At 40.6% G+C, this 24941-nt stretch overlaps 2 protein-coding genes across 4 annotated transcripts; both read left to right on the top strand.

The window, feature by feature from the left end:
• Positions 1 to 339: 339 nt before the first annotated feature.
• On the top strand, positions 340 to 10686 carry fkbp1ab (FKBP prolyl isomerase 1Ab). Of its 2 annotated transcripts, none has more exons than XM_027007024.3 (5): positions 340 to 495; positions 612 to 659; positions 5359 to 5471; positions 8145 to 8304; positions 8434 to 10686. In XM_027007024.3, exons 1-4 carry the CDS (start codon positions 459 to 461, stop codon positions 8271 to 8273), a joined length of 327 nt encoding a protein of 108 aa, XP_026862825.1. In that variant the 5' UTR covers positions 340 to 458; the 3' UTR covers positions 8274 to 8304; positions 8434 to 10686. The 2 variants fall into 2 exon arrangements, with proteins under 2 accessions (XP_026862825.1, XP_026862826.1); XM_027007025.3 differs by having other exon boundaries at positions 8421 to 10686.
• Positions 10687 to 11609: 923 nt separating this feature from the next.
• On the top strand, positions 11610 to 24385 carry sdcbp2 (syndecan binding protein (syntenin) 2). Of its 2 annotated transcripts, none has more exons than XM_027006948.3 (9): positions 11610 to 11768; positions 17595 to 17646; positions 17883 to 17973; positions 19887 to 19987; positions 21130 to 21288; positions 21421 to 21596; positions 22397 to 22568; positions 22780 to 22871; positions 23643 to 24385. In XM_027006948.3, exons 2-9 carry the CDS (start codon positions 17596 to 17598, stop codon positions 23695 to 23697), a joined length of 897 nt encoding a protein of 298 aa, XP_026862749.2. In that variant the 5' UTR covers positions 11610 to 11768; position 17595; the 3' UTR covers positions 23698 to 24385. The 2 variants fall into 2 exon arrangements, with proteins under 2 accessions (XP_026862749.2, XP_026862748.2); XM_027006947.3 differs by having other exon boundaries at positions 21127 to 21288.
• Positions 24386 to 24941: the final 556 nt, after the last annotated feature.

Raw genomic sequence — 24941 nt, 5'->3', positions numbered from 1 at the left:
TCAGAAATATGTCTTCCATGGTATGAGACATTACCCTGCTTTTGCAGTGTACATAACCTCAAGGATAGACCCGAATTCGGTGGAATATTGGATTAATTTTATTTTGGCCATATTTTAGCGACATAAATAGGCTATTGCTAGAGCTTTTTTTCTAAAAGGAATTGACAGGGCTTTCTAATTCGTAAGCAGAAATCCTTAATTCTAATTATCAGGGAAAAAAAGCAATCATTGGGATCTGCGAACAGTTCCCGGCGTTCCTGTTATTCTGAACTGCGTCGGTGTGGGCCGTTATCGGACCTCCTCCGCTGTTTCCGGTTCTTTTCACAAGCACCCGACTGCAGCTCTACGTGTGGATCACGTGATTTGACAATTGCTTCGCTGCATTGAGACAGTTGAACATAACCGTGGAAAAAACAGTTTGCAGGAGAGTCACTTGGAGGCGAATCCAGGAGCCTAAAATGGGAGTCGAGATTGAGACAATAACCCCAGGCGATGGTAAATAGATTAAGTGTATAGCTCAAACGCTGCGCTCGTGTTTCTGCATTCATTTGATTATAGCTGTTTGGATATTTTATGAGGTTTTCTCTTTTTCCTCACGCTCTTCTTAACAGGAAGGACTTTTCCCAAAAAAGGACAGACCTGTGTGGTGCATTATGTTGGTGAGTTTGAAACTGACTGTTTATTCTCCAGTTTCAGTGGAAATATTTATCCACCACATGTCTGTTTATTGCTTTTGATGTGATGGACAGTATGCACCCCAAACGGAATTATTTGGCATGGTCTGCTGTTTAAATCAGTAGTTGAACTGTTAGGGTAACTTTGGCATCAATTATAAATTTCATAAACGCATCCTAGCAAAGAGTGGATTTTGGACAGACTACTGCTCTTGGCATATCAAGATATACAACGAATACGAGAAGTTTAGAGGGTGTAATTCTGTCCCATGCGATTGTTATGATATGGTTAGCGCATGCGCGGACGTTCTCCTGCAGACGTGCGCTCACAGTGAAACAGGTAAGGCAGAAATGTTTTAGGCGCTCATCCGATATCCTTGATTTTGCTAGAGAATTGGCGGCGTCGGACACATCGGATATGTTGATGTGTTCTAAATAATAACATTAGTTGTAGCAACAAACAAGGGTTTTAGCAAGTTTGAGTAAGATAACAGTTTATCGCATTTAGGGGAATAGAATTGACAGCCATCTACCTGTTTTAGGGCTGGACGTATTTGAAGAGGTTAATTAACGGTAGCTTCTGCAAAAATAAAAAATCACGAAAGTTCCTTTTAGAGAAAAACGATGTTTTATTAAATAGCGCAAACAATAACAACAAAAAAGACTAAAGAGAAAATGGGTGGATGATAACACAGCACAGCTCTACGTCGGTGACACACTGAAACAACATTTAAAATAAAAGAACCGGTTAACGAAAACCAAGGCATACGTACAATTAAACTTTTTAAGGAGCATTATATATCCAAATTAGAAGAGGAGAGGTGAGTGACATCCTGGGTGCCCTTGCCACGCTCCTTTCAGCTCTCCCATCAGCCCCACGCAAACAGTCTGGTGGCTGATGGTCCCACACACCCTTTCAACCTCTCCACCCTTGCCATACCGGTGAGCCTAACAGCCTGAACGAAGTCCTCGAAGTGCGCAGGGCGTGAGTGTTTGCTGCGGGAGCGCAGGCTGCTCTCACTGCGGCTTCTCTGCAGCCGCATTCTCTGTTTTCCACTCTGGCCAGTATAAGTGACCGTACTATCCGTTTGACCTCATGCCCAGCCACAGACTGTCCTTCATTGGACCAGTGAGTCCAGGTAAGTCAGTCCTTATGGAATATAATGGTCGGTCACCACTGCCTGGACCCAATACGCCACCTCACTTAGGTGTGCCATCACAGTTTGGACTGTTTGCACTTGTGTAGCATGTTGTCTGTTGCACTGTTGTTTTTATGTTGCACCATGGTCCTGGAGAAACATTGTCTCGTTTTTGTTGTGTACTTGTAAAATAGCTGAAATGACAATAAGACCTCTTGAACTTGAACAGTGCAGGATTTCTCTCATGGGGACTAGAGCTTGGGGCAGTGTCCCTTCCTTGCGTTCCTGGTTCAAGTGGATGTTTCCCACAGCAGTTGATGCACTGGCATTGCCTTGGTGACCCACTCCGGGCACGCTGTCCGCCAATGATCCTCACGGACGACTGAACATCAGAAGGGTTGTAAAGAACCCAGTCAACTCCTGGCTAGTAGGACCAGGGGCAGGTGGCAGTCCCAGTTGCACTGGTGTTGCATGGTGTCGATGGGAGCTAAGCAGTGAGTGTATTGTTGAAATGCTCCACCAGGCCATGGCTCTGAGGATGCATAGTCTTGTCTTATGGAGCCGGTTGTCTTGCCCAGCTGGTTGCAGACCTGAGGTTGCTGTGGAGATCCAACTGGCAGCAGAAATCCTTACCTAGCATGCTCTGATCCAAGACCACGTTTACCTAGTCCACTTGGTGAGATAATCCATGACCATGAGGATATAGTGGTTTCTGGCATTGGTAGTAGGGAAGGGGCCCAGTACATCCATGACGTCACTCTCCATAGGTGGACAGATTGAATCCGGGTGTGCGGCTGCTGCATCATTCCCTTCTTTGATGCAGTGCATGTACAGTTCTGTGTCCATGCGACAATTTGGCTTGTAGAACTGCTGTCGCAGCCACTTCAGCCTCTTGCCTACGCTGAAATGCACCGTGCCAGCCGACCCATACACCATGCCTAACACAGTTTTTCTCAAAAATCTGGTACCAGCTGCTGTACATGCTGTCCAGGGACTTGTTCCTCCCACACATGCTACAGCAGTCTGTTGTGCACTATGAGGCTGTCCCAGCCAGCAAAAAGTGTCTTTAGTATGGGTCTGAGCAGTGCCACGTCTGCAGAGCCTGACTTTCATCATGCTTGGGGCAGTCCATGCACCAAGTAGAGCTCTGCATCCTCATTCTTGGTGTTGCAGAACTCTTCACAGCTCATAGTGTCAATTCAGGTGTTAATGGGAACGTCAGCAGCAGTGGTGGTACTCCTCTCAGCCATCGCTGCTCTCTCTTCAACGTGCACACAGTACTGGCATTCTTTGGTAGGACGTCACAGGCAGCAAGACAGCGTTACAGTGATTGTCCCACGGTCTGCATTGCTTGGGCACTGACTGTATCTGGTGACGACTGTCTCAACCCCGTCCTGCACCTGTGAAAGGACAGCGCAGATGCTTTTGTCACTGGTGTCCTTGTCCACAGTGAACTAGTCACCTGCTCTGGGAAACATCAGCACTGGTGCCTCGCATAGCCAAGCACAAAGAGTGGCGAATGCACACTCGGCCTCTTCATCCTACTGGAATGCAGTCCCTTGCACTGTGCGCTAGTGTAGCGGTACGTCGGTAGTACGAAGCCAAGCCCAAGAATCTCCACAGCTCACCGACGCTCCTTTTTCAGCTTTCCTGGGTCTGTTTCCACTCCAGCCACAATCATGACATGTCCCAGGAAGTTCATGCACTGCTGGAGGAGGTTTCACATTTCTTGGGATGCAGCCAGAGTTTTTCTGGCTTAATAGCCTGGAAAACCTGCTGCGATTGTGAGTGTGTCATCAAAGGCATAGACTAGTACTTTGAGCATGGACCAGTACATCAGTACGTGCACTGATCCCTAGGAATTCCAAAAAGGGTCATCAGACACTTGAACATGGCTGGTGTATTACAAAACTATGTATTACAATTCACACCACTCTGAATTGGCAAAATCCAGTGCTTAACATGAATTCCATCTTCTCCTTGGTGCTTGGACTGAGTGCCACTGGCCAATATCCACTACGTAGATCCAGCAAGCTGAACTACACTACTGATCCAAGGTGTCATGGAAGTGGGTATGAGTTGGGCTTAGTGGCAGAGTTTAACCGCTGATAGCCTATACAGTAGCACCAGGTGTTATCCTTTTTCTTTGGCAGGACCACTGGTGCTGCCCAGGGGCTGTTTGATGGTTCGATGACGCCCACAGCAGGCATCTCATTGACTTTCTGCTCTGCAGAAAGAAGCAGCAGAAGCTGGTGGGGGCAGAGCTGGTTTGGTTTGGCGAGCTGCGCATGCCATCTCAGCAAGTGAATTGGAAGTGTTCCTGTGCTAACTCTTCCTGCGTAGCCCTCTCAAACACTGGGTATGCCTGTAAAGCCATTCTCCTCAGCTCTGCACCCAGCACGCTTATCTGCTCACACTGGAACCTGGAACCTCTGCCTCTTGCGGAACTGCCGCCTGACTGGCGACGCTGCTGGAGGGCTGTTGGCGCTAGGTCTTCATGCTGCTCCGGCAGCAGTTCCACAAGCACCTGTGGTGCTTTCCCTCCAGTGCCATACAGCTGCCGTCCAGCCATGATGCTGGGTGACCACTCAGCGCAGCTGTGCAGAGTATGGCTCCCAGGCGCCGTTGTAGGCAGAGACATACCTTCTCTCCCTTGCCAGGTACCAGCTGAGCTCGCCAAGCTGTTTCCTTCACATCTGGCTCAGCCAGCCGCCTCACTCACTGCTGACTGGACCTGTCAATCAGGAGGCAGGCCTAACGCTTGGTAGCCCCTTCCTCTGGGCTCCATTTTCTTTACTGCCCACACTTCTAATATGCTATAACTTTAATAATTTAAGTAGTAGTGTAAAAAGCAACATTGATTTCTCTGTATTTTAGAGATTAGAGTTTTTGCCTTCAAAAAAAAAAAAAATCCCAGTTCAGAGGGGTTAAATCCTTCAGAGCAGATAACACTTCAGTGGGGTTAAATCCTACTTATAGGGCTTGAAACTATAGCTAAGTAAGAGGCAATAGAGAAATATTACTTTTTATCCACAGGCAATCTGTTTCGGTTTGCTCAGTTGTTCAGGATAGATTGTGGTTTTGCGGAATAGTTCAAGGTGCCATTTGGTCTAATTAGCAATTTAACAGAATAAACTTTCTTGCTTTACTCTCACTTTGAAAATATATTTAAGAGATATACATTTATGAAATGAATTTCATTATATTACTTGCAGTAAGGACTTAATCAAGTTGCATTTATGTGTAAAATACAGGCCTTTTTGAATGAGTTAATTGTGTTTTCTTGGACATTTAACATTAATTAGTGGTTCAGTGGTTGTTGAATCATTGCTCCTAAACATAGATACAGATTGGTTCGTCTTGGACAGATATAGCAACTGTTTCTTTTTGTTTTATTTAAGACTTTCATAATGTATACCAGTCCCTAATGTAACCAAGTAAAAAAAAAATTTTGTGGTTATACTATCATAAATGATAAATTAATTGTGTTAGTTTTGACATGAACTGATATTCTTTTTTCCCAACTTTTCCTCTCCTATATCCAGGCTCTTTGACAGATGGGCGGAAGTTTGACTCTTCCCGTGACCGTGACAAGCCGTTTAAGTTTAAGATTGGTAAACAGGAAGTCATTCGTGGCTGGGAGGAAGGTGTTGTGCAGGTATGCAGTAGTGTTCCTCAACTAACCAAATTCAATTCAAAGCAAGTTTTACATTAAACACTGAAGAATCAAACAGTCTGAAAATAATATCTGTTCCATATCTGCAAACTGTTTATCTGAATATTTCATACTGATTCTCCCCAGGGAACACATGTACATGTTTAACTGGCTTAATATACATCAGAAATTGTTTTCTTTGCAGGACAAATATAAAACATTTATGGTAATCTTAGTACGCTGTGTATGATTTTTGCTTATGATTATTTCATGATTGTAGTTCTCCTATTAGACTAGCTGGTGTCAGTAATGAGTCAGTGGAGCGTTTATGTAACGTTAAGATGCAGTGTGTAGGTTTATGCTGTGAGAGTGCTCTTTATGTATGCAGACTGAAGCCTGAGCAGCACCCACTCTAGTGGAATAACACTAGAGAAATGCAGGGCACTTTCAGTGATGCCTGTTCTTTGTGGAAGCCTGGTACAGTAAATTGACATCAGGGGATAGGTTTGTATCTTCCTTCCATTTCTAAAGAAAACAGTATTTCCTTAGAGATATTAAGGAGTGCACCTACTATGTGCACTCTGTTTTAAAGCATTGATGCAGTAGGGCATGGGTGTCCAGTTACTATTTTACTACTAGTTTCAAGGGCTGAATTCAGCCAGCATTTCAGACATTACAATAGTTTTTATAGCTTCTCTGTTGTTGTTGTTGTTATTATTATTATTATTATTATTATTATTATTATTATACCTGTAATTCATTAGGTATGCCTAACCATAACAAATTCAAACTTGTGACTCACTACATGGTCTTTGAAGTAGCTATGGCTATATTATCCACTGTATAGATAGCTTTGATCTGAGAACCAAGCAAGTAAGTCTGCTAAGCATTATTATAGTCCAGTTAAATAAAGCAAAATTGGCCCAATCAGAATTTGACCAACTGAAATTGGCCCAGGAAGAATTAACTTGTCCATTTTTGTTATCAGTTTTACTTTTTAGAACTAGCAGTGGTTTTATACAAGGAAGGCTTTTATATGTGGGTTAGTTAGCAATTATTTAGTTGCTGCAGTTAGAGGTAACTGGCAACAGAATGCGTTCCTGTAGATCTTCCGTGAAATTCTCTACTGTTTACCATTATTTTTGTATTTTGTGTATTTCTTTATAGTACCTTCACATTGTGTATCTTTAAAGACTAGTAACACACTAGTAGACTAGTATGTTAAGCTACCAGTGCACCTTCCCTCTCAGTTTAAAGGCAAGTCATTTGTAACATATTGGACTTTATAGAGCATTTTGTAACAAAGTAATCTAATGTTAAGAATAACTCAGGTCACACTTCTTCTATCTCTATTCTCACTCAAAGGGTCCCACAAGGTCCTATATAATTCGTTATTTACATACTTCCAGTGATATATGTGATTTAAAACTGATTTTTCCTTTTAATGCAGATGACAGCCAGATTTATCTCAGGAGTAAATCTATTAAAAGCCCACCTCTCAGACAAGTATAATCCTGCTAATTAGAAATCGAACACTTGATGAAACTTTTTAATGTTAAACAGTGACAAGACTAAAGTCGTCCTCAGTCAACTTCCAACAAAACTGGTTCCATAACTCTTTTCACTGATGATATAGTGTTGTCCACCTCTGATCTGGTTCAAAATTCTGGTGTCATTCTTGGTCTGACTGTTTCATTTGAGATCAGCTGTAAAAACTTCATTTTTCTACCTGTGCAACTGCCAAAATTAGATTCAAAATTGTGTTGGATCTCTTATCCATGCTTTTGGATCTAGCCAATTAGACTGTTGTAACTCTTTTCTTGCTGGTATTGGCTCTTCTTCTCTTCAAAAACCTCAGACGGTCCAGATGTCTTCTCACTCATACCCGTTCATATTATTACCTTACTCCCACCCTCAAAATTCTTCACTGGGTTCCTGTAAAACACCTCATAAACAATTTCAAAATTCTCATGTACAAAGCTCTTAACAACTTCATTCCCCCTTATCTTTCTAATTTCCTTCTCCCTATAATCCTAACTCTCAGGTCATCCAGAGTTGCCTTACTGACTGTTCTTTCATCTATCCTTTGCAATCTTGGTGATCAAGAATTTTCTAGATTTGCCCATCGTCACTGGAGCTCTCTTGCCTCTCAAGTCAGACTGTCCAGTTCTCTCCCCTTATTTAAATATCATCTTAAAATCCATTTGTCTCTCGATCACAGGCTTCCTCAGACATAATCTCTCTCTCCAATGTATCCATTATATGTCTCTGTGTTGTTGTTTACTTGTGTGTTTTCTAGAGTTTGTGTAATATGAATGTGAGCACATTTGGGTATTTGGTATAACGTGTTGGGTAACAGTGCTGCTTTGCTTGTGGGGGACTGTGGTTCAAACACTGAAGCACAGTATTTCAAGCCGAGCCATACTTGAGGTTCGAAGTACTCGAGGTACGGATCGGGCTTTGACCATTGACCTCATGTATGAAGGGGCTGGTCCATTTTTGGCAAGCATCGAGGTTTTAAATCTGATGTGTGCAGCTCCTGGGAGCCAATGAAGGGAGTGCAGCAGTGGAGGATATATCCAGTACTGTTGTAAATACAATGTATATCCAGTATATGCAATATATCCAGGTGTATGTGTGTGTGTGTGTGTGTGTGTGTGTGTGTGTGATCTGTAGATGAGTGTTGGCCAACGAGCAAAACTGACCTGCTCTCCAGACTATGCCTATGGTAATAAGGGTCACCCTGGGATCATCCCCCCAAATGCCACGCTCATCTTTGATGTGGAGCTTCTGAGTCTGGAGTGACGGCTTGTTCTTATGCATGCTTTATTATTTGGTAGGTATTTCAAGCATCAAAACTTACAACTCCAAATTAACATGGCTTGTATAAACATATGAAATGAGATGTTTTTTGTTTTAACTTCAATTATATTCTTAAATTCACATCTGCAGTCCATTCTTTCAGGTTGTCTACACATCAAGAAGCAAGAAGTCTACATTTGATTTTAGGAAGCATTTTCTTGAGTCTTATGTTACACCTGTTTCATTACTTCTTTATCTGCAGACATCTGTGATTTTGCTTCTGTCTCTACTTGTACTGCCCTCAGCCTTATATGCTCTGAGATAGTAGTTCTCAGTGATACTTGCATATCCTCAGATATATGCATCATCTGGATCGATGTTTAATACATTTTGACTATCCCCTTACACAATTTTCCATATACTTCAAATGTAGACAACCTACTGGTGTGCTAATTTTGCTTCTTTAGTTTTGTACTTGAGCTATGAGGCTAATTTAGTTACCAAGTAAATAACGTTTATGCTAAATATTTAGCATAGATATTTTTTTGCAAAATACATAAATCATAGACTTGCAACATCCACTATAAACAAAGAGAATGCAAAAACATTTTACCTCCTGCTGTGGCCAAATGCTTGCATGGAATAAAACCAAACAACTGATTAACAAATGAGGTAATTCCAGCTTTAGCTACTATTTTTTGTTGTGCAACATAAAACTTCTTTTGTCCATTTTTAAGATATTATAGTCTGTCAGAAACCACATAATCAAGTCTATTTGAGATTATTTAACAGACTGAATTTGATATGATGCAGGTGTGTGATGATTTTGGTATTTAGTTTGTAAGATACTAATTTGTGGGCATAAACTTCCTTTACTTGTTCACTACATTCACCTTGTAGCACTAACGCAAGACTAAAGAAGTTAAATTTTGGACACCAAACCTGTCTTAGTTGATTAGATTTGGGGTAAGTGGAGAATGTTCTTAACTTAATTAAAAACTTTTTTTTTTTTATTTTATTTTTATTTATTTTTTTTTACCATGCTATTACTTTAGCATATTTGATTCAGGTTGTTAGGCAATTTTAATGACTTTTCTGAATTAATGCAGAATGTGAAGACTGCATGGCACAGGGGTTCATCAGGCCTGGGACTGAGAACTACTGTAGAACACACTAAATGTGTCCATAATAATAGCAAATACTAAATTGTGTGTTATTTTTATAAGCTGTGCATGTTCAAGCATAACATCAAGAGTAGGAAGTATTAGTAAGAATTGTCAAAATTGTTATTAATTTTGTTCATATATCATAATTTAGTAATTACACCCTCATGAACATTTGTAATGTGCTTGGCCAAAATATTTGTGTGACTGAACACATGGAAAGCACATGTCTCTTTCTGAATATTAAAGTACATAAGAACTTATGTTTGTTTATATCTAAATATAAACAAACACTTTCTCTTCATATCTAGGCTTGATTATCAGATTTCACTCTAGTTTATGACATAGTCATAATAGTATTTAATCACTTACATGTTTAATAACCAATTACAGACGTTTGATGTTTGGATAAAAATGTCCTGCTCATCGCTGAAATTATATGGACTGAAGAAATGCTGTATACTTTGAAAGATACTCTTGAAACAATGTGCTTGTTTGTGAGGTGATCTCGTTATACCTTTCTTCAGGCTGATGCAGTTGGTTAGTGTTGAACAATTTGAAATAGTTATATCCTGCATTGTATAGTTTGTTTTAATTTTAGGACTTTTTGCAGTGAGACACATTGGCATGACAGCAACATAATTCACAGACACGATTGCATTTATAATAACTTTATAAACATATTGTTTGTCTTATCCTTTTATCAAATCAACTACATTTTTAGCAAACCACCAATTTGCTCAAAACATGTACAAATCTGAGCACTGTGTGCACACCTTAAAGTGGAACCATGCTTTTATTAGAGGTGTGAGGCTAAAAGTTGTGAGAGCTGGTGGTACAAAACAACTTAATTGATACCGAATCTTTAAACTACTTGCATTACTATATATTTTTTAGATGGCAAGTAGTTTTTTAGAGTCTATATATCATAGGCACAATTACACTGTAAATTATTTATGAGCTATTTATTATTATTATTATTATTATACTGCCTAGGCATGCACTGTTTTGTTGTTTGAAATGATAGAGGCAGTAAGGTTTTATATGGTGAATAAAAAAGTAAGTTATGATATAAAAGTAAATCTTTTAAAACAATGACTTGAGTTGGTGCTTTTTTCTACTGTTGAAGTATAAGCATCAGTGTGGCTTTAATAGTGCTTGAATGCAATGTTTTATTTGTGATACACAGGCCATAACCAATGAACAAGTGAAACTGCAATTGCAATAAAATGCTTTTTATCTGCTTTAAGGAATATAGTTTTTGTTGTCTTTCTTTTAGAAATGCCATCCATGTGTATCTAAATGTACGCACCTCTCATTAGTTTTGTATTCAAAAGCTTGAAGCTGAATATAGCAATTTTTGTACTGAATGAATGAAAAAGCACAAAATATTGTATTATAGTTTAAAACCTGACATGCTTAAACAGTCACGTTACTTTGAGAGATACCGCCCTGTAGATGTCTATTGCTCATCTGCCGCCATGGACAGTTTCTGTTCATCCTTTATTTATTCATTCTTCTTCCACCTTGCAATTATGTGTGAAAACCCCACATGAAGACTGCTGGGCTAAATAAACTTGTACCAGCCATGCCACTACGTCAGTGCAAATTCTGCTGTCTATCCGAAATATGATCCGCAGTCCTGGGGCCAGAAAATGAGTAGTAATGACTAAGGCAGATGCTTGAGGATTAATTATAAATTAATTATAAATGTAATTGTACTGTTAGAAAAAATAAAATGGATACCAAGAGTAGATACATGATGGATATGGTATTTATGCAGATTTTATGCAGTGTATATATGAGTGTCAAAAGATACATGTTTTACATTTGATGGTTCCTTACTAAATTTGCCAGAATAGTAACTAAACCCTAGTACAATTTAGTGTCCTGAGTCAATATAAACTACTGGGGAATATGAGATCAGTTTGTCCAAGATACACTAGTGCAGTTTAACTGTCACCATAACATGAACTTTCAGTTGTTTTAAGATGGTTTATTCAAAATGTTTTAAACATGGCATTATATATCGGTTGTTATCAGTAAAAGTAAAAATGTTCAGAAACACACATTTATAAACAGATTGCGAGTAACCGATTTATTTACGCTTCCCATCTGATGGTATGTGGGCGGTCAACAATTACGTAATATAACAGAGCAGGAAGTTTGCGATAGACTTCCATTGCTGGAAGTCTATAAAGGTTGTCGTCTAATCCACAGAACAGGAAAAAGTGAAACAGGCTTTGTCTACTGCGCTTTGCGTGTTTACGTTTTCATTAACCTACATCTACATTTCTCCCAGTTATATCTGAGGCGAATTTCAATATTTACAAAGGTATAGTAGTTTGTTTCATTGACGTTTAACTTAAATAAGATCAGTGTTTTACTCTGCATTATGATTTTTATATAGACAGATAGCCAACTAGCTAACATCTACGACGAGCTAACTATAACGCTAGCTAAACGGTCATTAGTGTTAACGGAACTGAAACTAACCATATTTAGCTAGCAACCCAGCTAACTAACTAGTTACCTAGGTTACAAAAAGTTAACTAATTAACCAACAACATCTGGACTAGCTGGTTGGCTAGTTAACGAAAAACAAAAACAAATGTGTCGACAGTGTACTTATTGTGTATTTATCTAGCTAACTAGCGGTTACCTAGTGATTTTTTTTCCTCCCTCAATAATTTAACTAACAGCTAGCTAACTAAATGGAGTATTGCTTTCTTTTGTTAGCTAGCTAGATAGCTAATGTTAAACTAGTTAATCACATTAATGTTGGCTAGGTGGCTAGCTAGTTACGATATCTAACGGCAGCTAGCTGTAAACAATGACAACGAAACTGGTGGAACTCTTTAAGAAAATCGTTGCTTGAATGCTAACGTATAGCATAACCAGCTAACTAACTAGCTATGTTGATGGTTGTGATGCTACAAAGTAGGATTACTTTGTTAACCTTATATGCATGACGATGACATTAGCTAGCCAGTTACTAACCATCGGTGACTCGCGAATGTGTTTGTGTGTGTGTGTGTGTGTATTAGCTAGCTAGCGAGAGACGTTTTGGTATATAACTAGACTTCTAGGTTTATGCTAACTTGCGTACATTTATGTAGGGTTAAGATAGCTAGTTATTGTGTGTGTGTGTGTGTGTGTGTGTGTGTGTGTGTGTGTGTGTGTGTAGTTGAGTGTCTGAAAGAAACTCTCCCAGTACTTCGAATAAGCACCTGGTGGAATAGCATGTTTTTCCGTAACTGACATAAATTTGAATCATTACTGCACAGCAGTTCTTTGTGGTAGTTCTCAGTAAGTTGTTTTTTTTATTATTTATTTATTTATTTATTTTTAAATTTTTTTTGGTCAGATAATTACTGATTTAAGCCAGAAAAATACTAAGAAGGCAAAGTAATAATACAAGCTTCGTAAAAGATGACGGTTAAAAAAGGTGTACAAATCTTGTCAGTTGTTGAGAAGTATAAGAACAAGTCCCAGTTATGGGATTGCATAGCTAAAAGATTTTTTCAGCCGATAGTATGAAGGGGCTTTCCCTGAACGACGTAATCTGGTCAGGTGACTCTCAGCATCTGCTCTGTGACAGACTTGTCTCATTCAGAGACGATTGTTATAAGTTTGACTCACACAAATTTATGTTGCAAGAAAAGGTTACTCTCCTGTCGCCCTTACGGCACTGTGCAACTATATTTTCTGGCCTCCTTCCTTCTGTTGCTACAGGAGAGCCATTTGTCATCCTTGTTGAAATTGCCTTAGTAGATTTATTTGGTATTTCTTTGGTGTCAAATCATAAAAACATATCTGCTTGCTATAGTCTGTACAAAGCTCACTTGCTTCATATAGCTTGACAACTAATGCACTAAGCCTTATTTTGAGTTCTTAAGCACTGGTCTTGCATAACACAAACACTAACTGTTGTAAAATTTCCTTTGTCCTCTAAGTACTCATGAGACAATTTGTGGAAACTTGGCATATTGACAATTACAATTTATCTGAGTGGTTTATTTGTGAAGTATATCGGGAACACTAGACAATAGTTATATACATCAGTGAAAGGCTTGGGAGAGTGATGGTTCAGTGTTTGTGAAGATCCTCTCTATTCAACTCAGTAGAATGCACTTGATTGTTTTGAATAGTAGTGGTTGCACATTTTCAGTGGAATACACAGTATTTTGAGTGTTCATTTTCATTAAATAAATTGAAGGTTTCCATTTTAAATGGTAAAAGCCGCGTTGAACAGAAGGTAGCTGACTCATTATCCCACAGGTGTGTACATAATGTTTGTCTGTTTGTGTGAACACTCGCGGCCACAGAAAATGCTGTTAACTTTACATCAGTACTCTTGGATTGGTAGCTATGTGTTGCTATGGACTGAGCAACCTAATATTTTTTGTATGTGACTACATGTTCATTTTATATCTCTACTGTTACAGATTTAGCGAAACCTAATTTAAATATGAACTGTTGTTTGAATGCAAAAGACATTGAAGCAGATGTTTAAGAAATATGGAAGTAGGCCTGAAAAACTTGTCATATATCCCACTCCTCCTGCTATCTGTTTGTTTACAAATATGCCAGGTCAGCAGTAACACCATCAGGGTGGAAATTTCTTGAAAAGAGGAGTGTGCCCTCTCTTAAACTATGATGAACAGTTTCTGGAATCTTGAATTCTCTCCTCTGTGTTTAGCTTGAAGATTCACGTGGAAGTCATTTATACTTAGCTTTACCAGCTTATTGTTTCAGGTATGTTGCTGAGTAGCAGTGTTCTAGGTGTTTATACACATCTTTTACCATACCTTTACATAATGTTTACTTTTGTAGAATCTGTGGATCTGGGCTCAAATCACTAAATACCATCACTGATATAAAGTGGAAAAGACAACGTGCTTGACAAACAATATAAGCCAGTACAGAAGACCCGACACTGGTACTTATAAACCCAATCATGATCTGGTGTAATTATTTGCTGTCAAAATTCAAATGGCATTTTAGAGGACATTTGACAGTATGTTTTGTGGATAAGATTATGATGTGGGAGGAAAGTTTTTCTACTTATGCGGATTTGTAGGAGTTTATTCATGAGAGTGTGTGGGAGAGTTTTCTTTATTTTTTTCCCCCATTCTCTCTGTAGAGGGAGTTTAATAGCTTGAAAGAGTATGTAGCATTCAAACCCATATTGCGGTTTATAAGTAGGCCTGTTTGGTTTTGATCGTTACGTCTCTCTGTTCTCAGCACATTGGTTTTAAAATAACATTTACCATGGGGTTTAAAGTGCAGAACATCTCATGTATGCGATCCATAGACATTAGTAGATGCTTAGAATTCTCTGTAATACAGCCATTTTCAGGTCCTGCTTGCTTTTTGCCTTCTGTTTCCAACTTGTGACCTGTTTTCTTGAATGCATGGTTATATTAGGGCAGTTCTTGGTGATTTTCAGGAGGACAACGTGATACTATCTTGTGAGCTGTTGTTGCTAATGTTAAATTCATTCACGTCATGAAGATCACGTCATGCTTATCTTTGTTTTTCATCTCTGGAATATTTAATGGAGTATGAATGGTTAATCCAGCTAGGCCTAACTATTTAGAAATATTCTCTGCAGTGAATAGAAAGGAATGTTGCTAGACGTGTTGCTAAATAGAATTTTGCGGCGCTAACTCCTGGATTTATTTTTGGTTGTGATACTGTACTATAAGATGCTACTAATTGGACATTTAGGAAAGTTTGTATGCTTTTATTTAACCTGGTTCTGGTGTTGACTTGTTGGCTTGTATTAAGTCTAAATTAAACCAGTCTCTCAGGTGAGTTTCAGTGAGATAGTCTCCTAATGCCATTCCTGAAATGTAGCCTGCTCCTCAGTCATGTGGTAGAATGACTAATGCCACAGTTACACTCTTTTTGTTTTTTTTCTTCTTTCTTTGCTCTAGAACCTTCTGTTTTCTTTTACTTCTCCCCAGATGGATTTAGGGTGATTTCTTTCCTGTTGTATCTACATTAAGACAGAAATTGCAGTCATATAAGGAGAAATGGATCTCTCTTTAATTGAAAGGACTTTCATTGTTCGTAGAGACCTGTTCTTATAGTGTGGTTAAGCTTACAGTGTATTTCAGTATTCACAACTATGTTGTGCTGAGAGTCTTAGGCGTTTCAGTGTTTTGCTGCAACAACAAACAGTAACACAGTATTCTCACTCACTAACCAAAGTGTTTACAAAAATATAAAAGACAATAAAAGATAATTTATACTTGTTTTTATGGAAATAAAAACTGTTTGTTTCTAATCATGACTAAAATATTGTACTGTTAACACACAGGTCTAGCCTAGCACGGTCACCTATTAACTGTGCTGGTGTTTCCTGGTGTTGATGTCAGTAACTTTGCAATATTTTCAGAGCTGTATTTAAGTGGTAAAATAAGGTATAGAGATTGTTAATTTACCGATGGGCCTTAAATCCCTGTGCTGCACTTTAATCAAACAGGCTAGCGACCAGCCTAAAAGTGGACTGCACCTAGTTTACTGTGCAGTTTTATCAAGTGCCACTGAGTGAGCTTTCCACTGCAAAAGAGCCAGGGATGAACGTGGATGGAGACACTTCCATTTTATTTTGAACATTTTAAACCCATACTTGTGTACTAACTCTTGCATTCGAATAGGAGCACTATGCAGTGTACACCTGTCAGTAGATGAGTACTGCTAATACTGTTGTAGATAGAATGCACTATACATAATTTTCCATCATTTTTTTAACTTTAACTACATTTGACAAAAGTGATTAGCTTATAGCCATAGCTAGCTAATATGTAGCATGCTGTAAAACGAAAATAAAAAATTGCCCGTTTTTCAAAGCACTGGCATGTAATTCCATGGATTTGGAGAGTAATTCCTTTCAAAGGTTCATCTAAAACAACATGCTAATTACAACTTGTAACTTGCATTTCTTAAACAATGAGTGATTTCTGCCTTGGTAGTCTGACTAATGGTTTGTGCCATTATAGGAATGAAAAGACTTGCTAGGTGCTCATTATTGCATTATTCTGACTTGATTCCTGGCATATTAGATAATGGCTGCCAGGGTTCTGCACACTAGCCAAGCAGGTGAAGCATTTGCCCTGTAGTGTCGGCCTGCAGTCAGAGCTTCCGGGCATTCCCAGCGTGTCTTATACGATTCTGGTGTTTAGCTGATGTGAAACATCAACGAGAGATGATAATAACTTTTTGTTATGAAGATTAATTTTATAATAGTTATAATGAAATTAATTTTAGATATTTTTGTAATCTTCACTGTTCCATTTAAACAGTTCTGCCTGAATTGAGTATGAAAAAGTAGCTGGTCAGTAATGGGTATGGTAATTCTGTATGATATTATTAAAAAGCAGACCATTTTGAAATTGATTTGCCCACAGGGTAAACAATTGCGCTAATGTTTAAGATGACGTGAGAGAAGAATGATAACCCTGCAACCGCTAATCGTTTTGCTAAAATTCCATTAGCGCCCAAACTTGGTGGGTAGAGTTGCCGTTTAATTCCTCTGGAACACAGATGGGCTCACAGGTGGGATGTTGCATAACCTGACGGCTGCTTGATGTGTCTTGGAAACATCGCACATACTTGTGTGCAAGCGCGTCAGTGTGCTTGCGCTTGTGTGAAAGTCAAAACAGGAAATGTTGGACTGTTTGTTCTGTAAGTATGATGGGTGGTTTGTATCTCCATGGTAGCCAGACAGCATGCTGGCATTTCTCTCTCTAGTGGATCCTTATGGGTTTCCCTGCACTTAGTCAGTTAGAGGACTTTCCTTGGGGGGTAATGTTCATATGCTTCTAAAGAACCCGATTAGAAGGATCAAGTGTACTGGATCAGAAATGGAAATAAAATCTACTTCCCTGGCTGAGTTTGAGAGGCAGACCCACCTAAAATACACATTCCACGTCACACCTTTATCAACAGGACCTTTGTTTTCAGTAGGGGTTTTTCACTGCTTAAACAAGCAGCCTGTTCATGTCCTTTATCAGGTGTGATGTGAAATGAAAGTAAAGGCTAAAGTGTTTGCCAGTGTATTTGGCTATTTTGTCATGGATTTTGAAATGTCCAGTTATGTAATGTTAACATTTTACTTCGTTTTGGCACACGTCTTCCCCCTTGTTTGCAGGATGTCTCTCTATCCTTCACTGGAGGACCTGAAGGTGGACAAGGTCATGAGGGTAAGATCGTGTGCTCTTATGACTAGTGTCGCATATCTAGATAATATTGGAAAAATAGTTTTAACCCCTCCAATATGCTTTTACTTAGATTTGGACATAGATATGCAAGCAAAGTAGGAACTCTGCTCAGTTGCTCAACTCTGCTGAGATCAGCTGTAGTCTGTTTTAAGATGCTTTGTTTGTGCGGGCTGTTGTGTATTTGATTGAATGTGTCTCCCCCCTTTTGTTTCTGGCAGGCACAGGCCCAGTTTGCCCAATCCACCTCCTCGGCCCCAGCCATAACTGAAGCTGCCTCCCCTCCTGTCACGCAAGGCATGCCAAGCTCAAGTGAGTCCCACTGCAGCTCCCAGGATTCCCGGCGACTGAATTTCTGCCTTCCTCCCTCTCCATAAATCCTCCCCCAGGCCCCTCTCTCCTTCTCCTTCTCTTGTGCTTGATTTCATTCTGTGTGGGCCGTGTGAGGGGCTGAGATGAAAGGCTTTTGACAAGACGGCACTGGGGTTGTACAATAACAGATTAAGCAATTCCTTGGGGGCCTGAGGAACCCCTGAGTCTCAAGGACTGCAGTATTCTGTTTTCAGCTCTTTTATTCTTCGTCTCACCACAATTTAAAAAAAAAAGTTTTTTTTTTTAAAATTATTTTTTTAAAATTCTCTGCTACATAAAAATACAAGTGTGCCAGATCACACTTGTGTCCCGTGAGCAGGAATCCACTCAGGAGAAAGTGTAAAGGCTAAGATGGGTTCAGAACAAATTGGTTTCACTCTTCTCTTGCTCTCTCTTGGTTGCCATCAGGAGCTGTGGGGCTTTTGTTTACACTCAGCTGAAGTAGCTCGATGTAGTCATGGAGACCGTACTGTGGGCACTGTGTACGGCCGAGAGGGGGCAGAGCGTTTTAGAATGGTGGTGGTGGGCTCTGGCCGGCTGGCAGGCAAGAAGGAAAGAAGGCGGAGATCGTAGCTGGGCTGCAGCTCAACCATGATGACACCATTTCCCCTCTGTCTGCTGCTCCTTTTCTCTCCTTCTCGCTGTTGCTTTGAGTTTACTTACTCACTCTCATTTCCTGTATTAAATCACTCTTTCCCTCTCCTCTCCACCCATCAATTTTTCAGCCTTTCGACTAAAAGTGCACTACTATACCAAAATGTTAATGATTCTTTCAGTGCTCTTAATGTTGGCCAGGTCCTGTCTGAGATCTCCCACAGGCTCTTGGGTTTCTGTTATTATGTAGGACTAATGGGACCACAAAGCTGAGTTTCAGGCTATAATTTAGGTTGAATAACAAAGCACATGTTTGGGGTACAGTTCCATTGAGTGGAAATGTACTGTGAAGAGGTGAAGAGTATTGTTCTTTGTGGTCTTGTTTAGAGGAAAGTGTGTGTGTGCGTACATTTGAAGTCATGTGACCCATGGAATGATGCAGCATTTTGTCCCAGTGAGAGGTAGATATGAGTGGCCTTGTCACAAAGGTTCCCAAATACACCAGCATGTCTGCATTGCATTGAAGGAGACGGGCAAAGCCTGTCTGGGGAAGGGAAATGGTTTAAAGTAGTAGGTCACTAATGGAGAAATGTCAGCTAAGTTGTTGCTAAAAACAGCCCTAAACACCTGTAAAGGCTGAGCCATAGCCATAAGGATCTATCAGCTTAACCAGTCTGGAGGATATGATGTTGCTTGTATTGATTTGCATTGATGAGGTATTAGTCATTTGTGTAATGCAGTGCTTTTAAGACATTTGGATGCTTACTCTAGTTATAGGCGTGGACTTGGGTGTGCGTGTATGTGCACTTTACAGTTTACAGGTCAGCAGACCTTAGTGGCTGAGTGTTGCCTTGCGCTTATTCTCAGAGTGAGGCAGAGGTGTTGCAGGTGGGGCTAGAGGAACACATGATGATAAAACCTGGCTCCTGTTGCTATGGATAAATCCAGGAAGTCATTACTGTATGTAAACATTAATAGCCTTCGAGACAACTGGGGTTATGGTTACTGAAATTCAGTGATCTGGAAAATTCACATCAATTTAGCTTATGTTGACAAGGACCTCATGATGGATGGTGTCATAAGACAAATTCAAGCAGAAAGATTGATGCATGACATGAATTTTCATTTTAGTTTCTGTTGTACATGCAGTTTTTTAGTATTGGTCCCATGCTGTGTTCACAAGTAAGGTATTAAACATATCTCTGCAGCAGTGCTACTTTCATTCTCTCTCTCGTTCTCTCTCTCTTGCTCTCCCTCAGGTCTGTACCCAAACCTGGAGGGGCTGGGAGAGTACATGGGCCTCAGTCTTAACAGTGATGAGGTGCAGAAGAACCTGGCACTTGTCCCAGCAGTAGATAATGTAAGTTTATGTGGGTGGGATGTTGGGCGCTAACATAAACACACATGTTCTACGTGATCACGTTCATCCGTTGGTCAGGCTTATTTCCATTCCTGTGATTGTGCTTTAAAGTATTGAACTGTGCATGGGTCAGGGGTGAGATTTGCTTTATGCCCATTCCTGGAGAGTCAGCTGCTGGAGGAATGTTGGTGTTTAAATAAAACACTCCTGCAATTGCTCCCTAGAGCACTGACTCCATGTGGACTTTATTTCTTCAGGGCACTCTTCTGTTTTGCTATTCTACTTAAATATAGCAGCCAACTACCTAATTCTGCAAGAATGTAAGGGAGGTAGAGAAAGTTTACTGTACGTGAGTGTGTGGAGGAGTTTTTTATTTTTTAATTTTTTTTAATAAATAAATAAATATTTTTTTTTAAAAGTAGAGTGACTCAGAGGCTGTGTACGCAACACATAATTCTTTGCAGTCCTGCAGTCTAGGAAGCTGAGGGCACAGGACTCAGTCATATAACTAGTGTGTGAAAGGGTAGTGAACATGGGTGGGTGGCTGTTTTGTGGGGGTGTGTGCGCGCATGTGTTTGTGTGGAGCCCGAGATCACATTAGTGTGGGTTTTGAAACCTGCATTTCCAGTGGCTCTGGCCTTATCCATCTGCACTGACTGAGCTCCCACAGTTCTTAGCCATATTTGTACAGTCATGTAGCTTACCTGCCTAGTGTTGGCGGAGGATATTGCCGGGAGGTCAGTTGTTGGTGATCGTTGTTGTTGTGGTTGTTACTACCACTACTACTCCTCAGTATTCTCTCAGTGTATTCATTGCAGATTCTACTAACTGGGTTCCCTCCTATCACACAATAGTGAATGAGGGCTAACACATGCAACCTGTAAGGCTTGTGAAACCAGCCACCATAGCATTGTTATTTGGGCAGTCTAACAGGACACTTGAACACGCTTGGAAGAGACCGGACCTGACAGATGTCCGCGTTTGCCTAGACTAGCACTGAATGATGTGGGGAGAGAGAAACAAGGTCATTCCTCCTCATCCAGAGAGGGAGAGGAGACTGTAGCTGACTGCTGTGACACTGCTGGGACTCTATCGCTAGCGGATCTCACGCTGTCCCCTGCTCTCCTTCTGCCTCGCAGCAGCAGGTGGCGGTGCTCTCAGGAGTGGGCGGCATGGTGCGTCCGGTGACCGGCACCGACACTGGCATCCGCAGGGCTGAGATCCGACCGGGCCTCCGCGAAGTCATCCTGTGCAAGGACCAGGACAGCAAGGTCGGCCTCCGGCTGCGAGACATTGACAACGTGAGTAAGGTCGACCACGGGTGCATCTTTCCTGGCATGCACAGCATGCACCTGACCTGGAAATGCAGTACAGAGGTTCTCGTGTTAAGCCAGTGTCTCCCACCTCTTTCTCTCCCTCCCTGCCTCCTCCAGGGTGTGTTCATTCAGCTGGTGCAGGCGAATTCCCCAGCGGCGCTGGCCGGCCTGCGCTTCGGAGACCAGATCCTGCAGATCAACGGGCAGAACTGTGCCGGCTGGAGCACAGACAAGGCCCACAAGGCCCTGAAAGTGGCAGCTGAGCAGCGCATCGAGCTCATTGTCCGCGACAGGTGTGCCATGCTTCTTCAGTCAGGCACGGCACTCAGAGCTGTTGGGGAGAGCACAACACAGACCACAGCAGGGCCATGATACAGATGGGCTCAGTTTATTCATACTTGCAGAGCAGTGAGTGTCTGGGTGTCACTGGGTTTCACTCAGACATCGCAAAGATGGTGGGAACGTGATGTCCTGATATTTGTGTTCAGCAGTGAAATACTAATTTAACCACATCGATAAACAGGTTAATGGGTAGGACCACTGTGCATGCATTAGTCCTATTCTTTGACTAAATTGTAATGTCTGTGCTGAATCACTGTGGAAATTCCCCATAAGTTTAATTAATCTTGGTTTGGGAAGCCATTGTTTAATGCCCAGGTGTAAAATTAAATATGTGGATCTTGTAGTTTAAACTAACTCAATGAATGGGAATAATATTGACTCAGATATTGTTTTCATTTAAGAGTGAGTTTGTAAATTGTAATGGTCTAGAAAGGGTTGCAAAAATCGAGCAAGATGAGTAATGCTGTTATGCTCAGGCCACTGAACAACTAGCTCTGGCGCCTCCCTGTGGACATCTGTATGAGCAGCCTGTCAGCAGTGCACATCCCCACTGAACCTCTGTGAAAGTATAGTAAAAACTTGAATGGTGTCACAGCGCTGCTTGGAAGGAAGAAGTCAGTAGTATTTAACTGATGCATCACTGTAGACTGTACCATTTCACTGTACTTCTCATGTTTGGTGCTGAGGTGGAGAACCATGTGGACTTGTTGTTTGTGAGTGACTGACCTTGTTAATGCTGCCTTGCTCAAAGGCCCTTCCAGCGCACAGTGACCATGCACAAGGACAGCTCTGGTCACGTGGGCTTCATCTTTAAGTCTGGCCGCATCACTTCCCTGGTGAAGGATGGCTCTGCTGCCCGCAATGGCCTGCTCACCGAACACTACATCTGCGAGATCAATGGCCAAAATGTCATTGGACTCAAGGTGAGAGGCAGAGAGAGTGACTGGCATGTTGCCTGAAAGTCTGGAGTCGTTTTGCACTGAAATGCGAGCTACATTAAAGGGATGGAACTGGTTGTGTGATGTAATACAGAAGGACATCAAATACACTTTAAATGTACTTCACTTTGTAATGCACCAGGATGCCTGTCGTGTCAGTGCGGGTTTTAATTGCTCATATTATGTGCTTCCATAGGATCCTCAGATTAAAGACATCCTGACCACATCTCCCTCTGCCATGACCATCACCATCATGCCAAAGGTCATCTATGAACACATGATTAAGAGGTAATAACACCCAAGGTACCCATGGCCATTTGACTTGATTTTCCGGATGTATTGATGGTGTGATGCCCAATTACATACATAAGGCAAAATGTGACTGCTGAAACTAGAATCATGGGATATTGTTTTTGAGGGCACCAAAACTGCACATAAGGGATCCTGTGCAGATTAAAGAAAAGCACTCTTCTCAGTTTCATTATGTCATTTATTCCTTGTAAACTAGTTAGGCTGGGCATAGAGCTTGAGCTTTGCAAATGTTTATTCAGTGTCTCTTCATAACCTGCATGTACTAAAGAAATTGAGAAAGCCAAGTTAAGTTTGTTTGGAGTTCGTGAAAAACACCTTTTCAGTCTTACAAATGGCACAGAGTTTGTGAACGTAGAGGAGCTTTAACTTGACACACTTCAGTCTGTGCTTGGGCGAGTGAAGCTGCAGCTCTAACCGTGGACTTTCTACAGGGTGTGGGGGAGCCTCCTGCTCTTTCACACTTGGTCCACAGGACTATAAATTTTGCTTACCATCAATACAATACGGAACCATATTCATCACATATGACATGAGAGTTCATGCCAAGGGGAGAGTTTCACTGTGCAGACTAAATCCTTTGCCAAGGTTCATACATTACCAGCACAATTGCAGAGATTCACTTAAAAAAAACAAAAAAACAAAAAAAAAAACCCTAAAAAAACCCAAACTTAAGATATGTTCCTGGTGTTAAGCAGTGTCCTTTTAACACATGAGCCCAGTACTAAATGCTGCTGTTCTCTCTTGCAGGATGTCGAGTGGCCTGCTTAGGTCTGCGATGGACCACTCTGTGCCAGAGGTCTGAGTCTTTTGCCCACAGTGGCGCCTTTCACAATGCCTACAATCTCCAGCCTTCCTGTTGGAACCTCCTACCACAAGCATTGTCTGTGTCGCTGAACAGATGATCCTTTTCAATCATGCTCATTTATAACATAAGTAAATTGCCTTATTTCTACTATAGATATTGAACATTATTGCATATCCGGTTCATTTTTTTTTCTATCTTCCTTGTTACTATTGATGTTCAATTATGTCTTTTATATGTAATGATAATCCAATCTGTCACTGAGCGTTACCGTCTTTGAGTAGTACTTTTTAACGAAATACCTTTAGATTAGTTAGTGGACAAATGGGGGGGGGGTCAAAAGATAGGTTTGCTCCAGGGCTTCCAAAGGATTACGGGCATTGAATCCAAAATTACAGCCATCTGCCACTATGCACTGGATTCTACCATCTGTACGAAGTTCAGATAATACACCTGTGTGCCAAGAAGGATTTACGCTGCCAGACTGAAAACAGGGAAGATTTGATCAGTTTTTGTTTTTAAAGAATTTAATTCTTCTTCATTTTATATATAAACTGTTTGTTTTTGTTTCAAATGTATCTTTGATAACACACCACCTGTAAATCCTAGGATCGTTAAAGATTTATATATGAATGTAGCTTCAAGATAGTGTAATTATTATTAAAAATAAATAAATACTTATACTGGTGATTCAGCATGGTATATGAATTCGAAATGACATTTTTAAAATGCCTGGGTTTACATGTGCTGCTCACCAGAAGGGTACCACAACCTTTTTCACCCTGATGTCATGTAATCAAAGTTCCTTTAGGTTTATAGCTCCTAAACACAAAACTAAAAAAGGACAAAAGGAAAAGAGAGAGAATCTTTCCCATGCTGTTTAATATAGATCCTTTTGTTTTATACAGAGCAGTGAGTGAAAATGGCATAATGGCTGTGAACAGTGATGCCTGTGCGCACTATTGCTATTGGAATATCTGACTTAGGACTGTATATTCTCTCTGATAACATGGATAGACATATTACTAAACCTATGTGGGTGTTTGACAGAAACCACTTTAATGAACTGACATTGCAAACACTTTCCAGAAAGAAAACACTTAATTTGATCTCCACATTGAAAGAACCATTTGGGGGGGGGGACTATATAAATAATATATATTAAAATAAGACAATACACATTCAATTCTAGCTTTGTGAACTCACCCACTTCATTAGAAAATCCCACCTTATAGCAACATCTA

This window comes from Electrophorus electricus, chromosome 24 (genome assembly GCF_041902795.1).
Source record: "Electrophorus electricus isolate QZ-2024a chromosome 24, ASM4190279v1, whole genome shotgun sequence".
In the NCBI taxonomy this organism is placed as follows: Eukaryota; Metazoa; Chordata; class Actinopteri; order Gymnotiformes; family Gymnotidae; genus Electrophorus; species Electrophorus electricus.
This window is presented reverse-complemented; position numbering and strand designations above follow the sequence as displayed.